This window comes from Ctenocephalides felis, unplaced genomic scaffold, assembly GCF_003426905.1.
Source record: "Ctenocephalides felis isolate EL2017-DRISC unplaced genomic scaffold, ASM342690v1 CF-g0.4_SCAFFOLD_01886, whole genome shotgun sequence".
Classification (NCBI taxonomy): domain Eukaryota; kingdom Metazoa; phylum Arthropoda; class Insecta; order Siphonaptera; family Pulicidae; genus Ctenocephalides; species Ctenocephalides felis.
The window spans coordinates 50,495,924-50,505,367 of record NW_020538040.1 but is presented as its reverse complement, the minus strand read 5'-3'; the positions used below and the strand labels follow the sequence as shown (position 1 = coordinate 50,505,367).

General features: G+C 30.0%; 1 protein-coding gene and 1 pseudogene across 1 annotated transcript; both read right to left on the bottom strand.

Annotated features, from left to right (window-relative positions):
- LOC113375049 overlaps nt 1-275 on the bottom strand; it is a 2,456-nt pseudogene extending 2,181 nt beyond the window's left edge.
- On the bottom strand, nt 275-2,714 carry LOC113377951 (alpha-ketoglutarate-dependent dioxygenase alkB homolog 7, mitochondrial-like). Its single transcript, XM_026618418.1, has 5 exons — nt 2,480-2,714; nt 2,213-2,415; nt 943-1,122; nt 473-630; nt 275-392 (listed from the first exon to the last, which is right to left on the bottom strand). Exons 1-5 carry the CDS (start codon nt 2,598-2,600, stop codon nt 275-277), a joined length of 780 nt encoding a protein of 259 aa, XP_026474203.1. The 5' UTR covers nt 2,601-2,714.
- Between the last annotated feature and the right edge of the window lie 6,730 nt (nt 2,715-9,444).

Below are 9,444 nucleotides of genomic sequence, written 5' to 3'. Positions count from 1 at the left end.
ATATTTTGAGTAGCATCTGCAAAACCAGGATCAAATGGTGCTAATTAAAATTTTGTCCAAACAATTCCAATACCATAACAAAAAAAAATTCATTTTAAAATTTTGGAGTACTATCAAATAATTATTTAACATTAAGTTACATGAATGCTAGAGTCCCAATCAGTCTAAATAAAACCCAAAATTGAAAATGCACTATGAGTAAAACAGTAAAAAAAAATTGAACAAAGTTCAATTTTATTATTACTAACAAAAGTACAGGAATCTTCAATATACATTATGGATGATTTCGGCATATTACAGATATCCTTCTATCCCTCGTAACAACATTATTTTTGAACAAAGACTTATCACTTCCTAATATTTCATGAGCAAAATCATAGCGAGCTACATTCCTGTAAAGATCAGTATCAATTATTACTTAAAATTGCATTCATTTGGAATAGTTATTTTGATAAATGATATTATAATTTACCTCATTATGTATAGTGATCTTCTTTCAAGATATACATTCACTGCTAGTACTTTTGTTTCATCATCTGCAGTCATGTTAGAATCTTCACTCACTGCCCTAGTCAGACGCATAACGCTATTTGAAATCAAACTCAATCCAGCAATTGTATGGCCACAAAACTATGACAGCCAAATGTTTTTTTTTAACAGAATTATAATAAATACCAAGTGAATAATTATATTAGAAAATATTGTAAAGAAAAGTTAGTATTGCATACAATAACAAAAAAATCAATAGAAATTTTTTTTAACTTTCTCAAAAAAATAAATGGCATTAACTATTGTACATGGTGAAGCTGTTTTATAGCAATGTTAATATACATTATTATTAAATTAAATTTAATGTTAAAGCTTATAGAAATAAACAATTATAAAAATGTTATATTTTTAAATCAATTAAAATCATTGGTACTCTAATGTACCTAAACGTACTCTAATGCTATCAACATGAGGATTAATTTTCCCATCTTTGCTCAAATCTAAAACATGTACATGCTCCAAGACATTTTCCACAGACTTCTTATCAAATGCTACATCTCTCACTCGTTGCAATATTTTGTCATTATCACTGTTCCATTTTTTGTGTTCTATTTCACGAAAACCATGTATAGCCTAAAAAAAAGTATAGTTTAATAAATTTGTGAAAATAAACAACATAAAAGTGTTATGTTGACCTTTGGTAATCTTAATGGTCTCTCACTCAAAAACTATATCTATTATTTTATATTTATAATTAACATGACATTTAAGAATTTATAACAATAAAGTGTTAAAAATAAAGGTTTTTTTTAAAAGAAATCATTTAAGTGATTACAGCTCACTGTACTTGACTATAATATTTGTACTATATATATATATATTTATTCAAATACTAATAATATATGAACTAGTTTGCCTAAATTGCAGATATTTGATAAATATAATTTTAAAAATCTGAATAAAGACTTTTGGAATACTAAGGCAATTTAAAAAATCTAATATTTGTAAAAAAAAAATTAGTAAATGACAAGTACACCCAGGCCTCGCTATACGGCCCTCTTTAATTGAGGTAGGTTTTCGATATATGGCCTAAAATGTTTTGCTATAACGGCTTTTTTTTCTCTATGTCGTTATATTGCGCAATCACGGTTTTGAAGATTTAAACAAATCTGATGTGCTGGATCTACTTGCAGCTAATAGGGAACCCCTTTCATATGAGGAACTCATTCAGTTGCAAGCAGAGCCGGCAATTGATGAAGATACAGAACCTGTTGTATCCAAACAGCTAACATCAAAAATCATGTCGAGCGCTTTTTCATATTTTGAACAAGGAAATAAATCACTAAAGGAAGAAATAGAGAAGAAGGCAAGACAAACAACTTTAGACAAATTTTTCAAACCACCAGCGCAAAATGATGGTGACAGTGATCTGTAGGTTTTAGTTGTTTCATTTTTATTTGAAAATTATGTAATGTTTTTGAAGTTTCTTATTTTATGTAAAATTGATGTTCTTGTTAAATATGTTTATAATTTTAACAAAATAAAAAAACAAAATGCATTTTGAATGATAAACCATATTATATATTTATTAAATTTGGAACCGATCCCATTGAATTTAGAATAATTGTTTCGTTATACGGCTTTTTGCTTTATGGCCAAGTCTCGTGGAACGTATCTAGGCCGTAAAGCGAGGCCCCAGTGTATTGGTCTATTATATATTCACATTGTCCCAATGATCAAATTCATATCTTCGTTTCTTCAATAGAGGTTCCAATTCGTTCATAAGATTTTCTTCTTCTTGAGGTGTAACAAATTCTTTTAGTACAATCATATTTGAAATCATCGAATGCAATAAATCAATTTTATCTTCTTCAAAATAATATAGTTCCATATATTCCGGTAATTTGATGTCATGCTTATCTAGAACTGTAAAAGTTTGTTAACTTTACTAATTTTAACTTAAATGAATATATTTGAATTTCATCAATACCTTGCTTATTTGGTTGAGACTTTTTGTTGATTATGGATAAATTTCGACAATTGTAAGTGGTAAATATTTTATGAGTTACGCTAACAGTTTTCCGTACTACTTGATTTATAATCATTTGCATAACCAACAAATAACACTTTTCAATCGAAAAAAACAGCTGACTTTTAAAGCAAATGACAAATCCAAATATACAAGAGTAAATATGTCTGCGTCCTAATTCCGACAGATGGTGACACCAAAGGTTTGCGACTTTGCGACCGAGACATACCGAAACAATCATAAGGGGGCGTCCATTAATCACGTGAGGTTTTTAGGGGGGGGGGGGGTGTTGACAAAAAATCACGAAATATCACGTGGGGGAGGGAGAGGTATAACAAGATATCACGTGTATTTATTTTTTTTTACTATTATTTATGAAAAAGTTCAAACATTTAAAAAAAAATCAAAAATTTTACAGTTTTTTCACGTAACTAAAAATACACGTAATGTTTGGTGGGGGAGGGGGGGGGTTAATTTTGAATATCACCAAATATCACCAAGATGGAGGGGGGGTCTAAAAATCCTTAAAAGCTCGCTCACGTTAATAGACGCCCCCTAAGACAATAATAAAACTAATGGTGGTGGGCCTAGACAATTAGAATACGATGTATTTGGATGTATTCATGGTTTGGTGGTGGGGCGGTGGCATCGTGCCTTAAGGCAAATTGCTGGTACTTTCCGTACCGTAATTTAATTTTTTTAAAAGCTCAGAAAAGAAAAAAATAACATTTTGAAAAGATTTGAAAAAAAAATGAATGTATTGAAAAATGTGCCTTTTTTGAATAGACTGATTATTTTTTAAACTTAAGCCCTGTTCACACGCCGCTTGCTTTCTGGGTTTGATAGCATGCTTGATTTTGTCGCGGTTGTCGGCGCTAGATTTCATAATATGTTTTCCAGCCGTTTAATTGCTACACACGATGCAAGAAAGATTGCATGCCATGAGTGAGATTTGTTTTAGCTTGCTTTGCTACCTTACCTAATATGATAAACCGCATCAGAAAGTACTACTTCCCTATTGGTTGAAACGAACGAATCCATTCACAACTAGTGGGGCGCATGGCATCGTGCCTTAAGGCAAATTGCTGCAACTTCCCGTACTAATAATTATTTTTTTTTTAAAAAAAGATTAACATTTTTGAAACAAAATTACTTTGAAAAAATTAGATTTTTGAGAAACTATAAAATTTTGACAAAAATTTACCTTTTTTGAAAAAAAGACTTTGAAAAAAAAATGTTTTCCTTATTTTGAAATATTTTGAAAATTCTGAACGTTTTTTCAAAGCATTGGTACTGCTTTAACTGCATAGAGACGAAATCTATGTCTAAAGTCTAACGGATAAACATTGGTATGGAACCGATAGAAATGTAAACAAAAATTATACTTACTGTTAAAATCTCAATCTAAAATAATTTGATGTGCATATGTCTTAATGATCATTTTTGACCGCCAAATGGCATTTTTTTTACTTTTTTCACTAGATCTCCGAAACCGCTAGACCTGCCTTCATGAAAATTTGACCAATTATTCATCTTGTCAATACAAGTAAAATGTTATTTGATTTATTAAAATCGGACGCTCCGTTCTCTTAAAAACTGAGTTACCGTTTTTGGCACTTTTTGTCCCGTATCTTCGGAACGGCTAGACCTGCCTTCGCCAAAAACTAATCAGCACGTCTCCTTATAAATATGAATTGAATGTTTTTTTGAATTACTTAAATCGATTGATCGGTGTTTCCGAAATCGTCGACGAAAATTTGTTTCCGCACACACACATACATACACACACACATACATCCATTTTTTCCGCTTTTCCATACATCCATATAATTAAACCGCTTTTCATAGGCCTCTAATATTTTACCACAATCAGTTTGGGCATCAAATCTACCATTGTGCCAAGTTTCATCAAAATCCGAGACGAGCAACGCGCGGGTTCTCCTTTTAAGGTATGCCAAAATGTTCAGAAACCTCTAAAACGTAAAGATATATAAAAATTTTTATTTTCAATTTTTTGCGATTACTATAGTAATCGTAAGGGTAAGTTAGATATAACTTACCCTACGGGAAGTTAAAAATTGCCCAAATCACACGAGGATTGTTTCGTTGCTTTTCTGCCTGCAGACTAAAAAAACAACAAAACAAGAGTCGTGTGAACAAGATTTTAGAAATTGTTTGAAAACTAATAATTCTTAAATTTCTTTTGTTTTAAATTTTGAATTTTCTTGAAAGGTTTTGATATACATTATGTAGGTTGATTCAAATTACAAAATATCTGATCTTCGGCCGACGAATGGCATTTTTTATACTTTTTTTGGGTCTCCAAAACCGCTGGACCTGCCTTTGCAAAAACTTGATCAATTTTTTTATTACATCAATACAAGTGGAATGTTTTTTGAATCATTCAAATCGAATGTTTTGTAACCTCACAAACCTAATTTTCATTTTCTGTACTCTTTGCTCCGTATCTCCAAAACGGCTGGACCTGTCTTTGCTAAAAACTAATTAGCACGCCTCTTTATCAATAGGAATCGAATGTTTTTGAATCATTTAACTTGGTTGAGCGATGCTCTCAAAAACGCCGACTACATACACACATACATTTTTTCTAATGTATGCCAAAATGTTCAAAAACCTCTAAAACATAAAGATATGCAAAACTAGTTGATATTGGTATTTAGCCTTGAGGCAAGTTACATGAACTTCCCGATATGAGTAAAGAATCGACTTAATCAATAAAATATAAATTAATTTATGAGTAATTTAAAGTATTCCGAGTGGATTTATTACACTTCATTGAAAACTATCGAACACTCTATACGAAGTAAATCGTCTAATTTTAATTTTAACAAATGTCAAAAAACTACTCATTTTCTCAAACTTTGATGAATTTTCAAAATTAAACTACTTGTCGTAAGGCCGTAATATTTCAGTGAGTTCTATAATACCATGATATATATCGCTAAAAAAAGTTCGATAAAAATCGGCTTCAAAATTTTTTCAACAGTTAGTTACAAGAAAACGGCTCGGTAGATTTTCACCTAAAACTAATCAGTATCATTCCCATCTAATATCTTTCGAACAGTTTTTGATTTTTTAAAATCGATTCGGTGGCATGAGCTTAGATGGGACGAAAAGTTTAACACTTTTTTTAATTTACAAAGAAACGGTTTGGCAGATCGTCTCACAAAACAGGCAAACGATAGTGCTCATTGAGATACATCAAATGGTTTTTAAATTTCTAAAATCGGTTCAGGCGGTTTTGAGAAAACGTCGATCAAATGTCTAATTTTGACAAATGCCAAAAAAACGATACTAATTTTTGCAAACTTTGAAGAATTTTTAAAATTAAACGACTTATCGTAAGACCGTAATATTTTAGTATGATCTAGAAGACCATGATATCTATCAACAAAAAAAAATCATGAAAATCGTCGAATTTTTTTTTTTAACACTTCATTCCAAGAAAAAGGCCCGGCCGATCTTTACCAAAAACTAATCAGGTCGATTCCCAACCAATATCTTTCGAACGATTTTTGAATTTTCAAAATCGATTCAGAACTGCGGGCTAAAACGTGGACGAAAAATTTTTCACTTTTCTGCTATTTACAAAGAAACGGCTTGACTGATCGTTGCGCAAAATTGATAAACGCTAGTCCTCATCGAGATACATCGAATGGCTTTTAAATTTTTGAAATCGCTCCAGCCGTTTTTGAGAAAACGTCGATTTTCGGAAAAAAATCTGTTCACACACACACACACATACTTTTTCCAAATTTGGTCTCATTCGATTCAGAATGGCTTGAAACGTCGAGATAACATAAAATTAGCGAATCGGATTTTTTTTATGAAAACATAAACTCCTCCTTCGGGAAGTTAAAAATTTATTATCGATTTTTTGACGATTAGTACAACTTACTCTACGGAAAGTTAATAAATTCAATAGATAAAAGAAATATAATAATCTAATATATAAGAAGATAATAAAAATGATTTGCAATATAAAAGATAAAAATGGGATTTGTGACCACATTCACGATCACATCAGTGACTTAATACTCCACTTTACACCGAAACTTGCTCTTTGAAACATACTTTCATACATTCCTAACCTGCTTTATTCGATTTGTTATCCCGTTTAATACGCCAAATCAAGAAACATTGACCTTTCAAAAAAAAATTTCGATGAAAAATCACAAAAAGCAAATCAAAATCAATTTGCTGTTAATCTTCACTTACAATTACGAATTGAGAAACCATTTTAGAAATTTTAAAAGAAGAATTTTGGGGATTAAAAAGTAACTAATCATGGAAAAACAGATTGGGAAATTTACAAAAAAAAATGCAAAATTTTTGATAAATTGGAAAAAGTTTTAGTTGAAAATGAACTCATTTAGCATGATCTTCAAAGCTGGCCCAAATCGACTCCATAATAAGCGAAAAGACCGTAAAGTTCAAATGGATGGATAAATCAACGTACCATAAAATTAGGACATAATACAAAGTAATAAGTATTAATTCTATTGACTTTGTCCTGCATATTGATAAATATAATATATAAAATATAATTATGACATCGTTGTATGCATTAGTATTTACTGTAATACTTTTTTAGTAACGTGAAAATAATAAAAAATATAACTAATTAAACGGTATAGTATTCTTTTGATAGAATCGTTACAGACCTTATCCTGAGCGTAAATTGGGCATTTAAATTGATTTGGCAAAAAAATACGAAATATTACGTGAGGGAAAAGGGGATCAGTAAGATATCAAGTGTATCTATTATTTACTTACATTTAAAAAAAATCTTAAAATTTAACGTTTTTTCTTGGTACTAAAAATACACATGATGTTAAGTGAGAAAAGAAGAATGAATTTAAATATTACCACGTATCACCAATGGGGTAAGAGAGGTTAAAATCCTTAAATTCTTTAAAAATCGTTCACGTGATTCATGACGCCTCCTTTTGTGTCATATCTTGGGCGTAGATTGGGCATGTTTGCACGCAGAGGAATGCAAGCTTGAGGATTTTCTATATTAACGCTCACATTTCTTGATGGGTTACAATTACAAAATCTCTATTAACCGGACTCAATAAAAATGAAAAAAATACTGGCGCGTTTACCGTTCAGAAGAAGCGAGGTGTGTATTTTAGCCCATGAAATATGAGATTACTAGCCGTAACTCTGCCCATCAAGAAAAGCGAGTGTTGACATGGAAAATCCCCCAGCTTGCATTCCTTTTTGTGTAGACACATGCCCAATCTAAGGCCTAAGGATATGACACGTGTCCTAGGTTTGTCCTATCGAAGGATCCGTTCTAGTTATGAAATTGAAATCGACTTTTAATTCATACAGTATAATTTTAATTAGAATATAATTTTTTGATTCATAAAATTTATTTATAAGTGACGAAAACGTATTCATTAAACTAAAAATGATTTTATATAACGATTTTGTTTATAATAAATAACATAAGTTTATGATAAAGTAGGCGTCGGAGTATATTCATTGTACTGAAGGTCAACTATATATATATATATATATATATATATATATATATATATATGTGTGTATATTGCCTAACTATATGTAAATGGCATTTTACCAAGACCAAAGAAAATATTTTTTCTGTTTTTTTACTAAAAACTAATAAAAGCGTCTAATGATATCTTTCAAATGAACTCATAATAACCGTAATTGAATTTTAATCTGTAATTGTATTAATTAATTCATAAATATAGTTCATTTTATTTCGTATTCTAAAAGTATACTTTATTTAATAACGAAATATATACGGTGTATATGAAAAGAGTTCGGGTTATTATTCCAAACTTTAATGAATTTTATAATTGAATTGGTGTATATGAAACCACAATTCAAAATGTCTGGATCTTGTGAAAATGAAATTAGCAGAATATATTTTACTTTTATAAAGTATATTAATAAATCACAGAAACCAGGTAGTCTCATCAACTACATAAGTGAGATTCAGAATTTTATCTAGAATTAAAAATAAATCTGAATCATTATCGATATTCATAAAAAAAATTTGAAAATTAAAAAAAATGATTTTGAAATTTTAAATTAAAAAAGCACAAGCAAATTATTTTTTGAATCAATAAAATCGGATGCTTTGTTCTCTCAGAAAACTACAATTTTTTGCGCATTTAGCTACGTGTCTTCGAAACGACTGGACCTGTCTTTGCCAAAAACTAATCACTACTTCTCCCGATCATTACGCATTGAATGTTAAATCATTCAATTTAAATGGTCTATTATCTCAAAAACTTAATTTATATTTTGTGCACTTTTTGCTCCGTATCACTGAAACCGCCGAACCCGCCTTGGCCAAAAACTAATAAGTATATCGTATATCTCCCAATCAGTTGGAATTAAATGTTTTTTGAATTATTCAAATCGGTTAATTCGTGTGTCCAAAATTATAATCGAAAAATTGTATCCATACATACACACGCATCCATTTTTTAAGGTATGCCAAAATGTTCAGAAACCTTCAAAACGTGAAGATATGCAAAAATTATCATTGTCTATTTTTGAACGATTACTATAACTTATTCTACGGGAAGTTAAAAATATATTTCCAGCTGATTTAACATTCCTCATCACAATTTTTATTTTATAAAAACATTTTGCAGATTTATTTATGGCTATTATGTTTTCAAATTATTCTTAAAATATTCTGAATTAACAACAAATTGAAAATATTCTAAAAGTCAAGCTATTAAAATACACATTAAGGTATTACATTTTTAGCGAGGTTTCTAAGCAAATTAAAACGATTATTTAAGTATATAATAATAAATTACGTCATTGAAAAAAATAAAATGTGGGTGTACCTAACATGTTCTAATCTATAAGTAATTTCCCAAAAAGTGCACTTGTCACAGTCTTGAAACGAC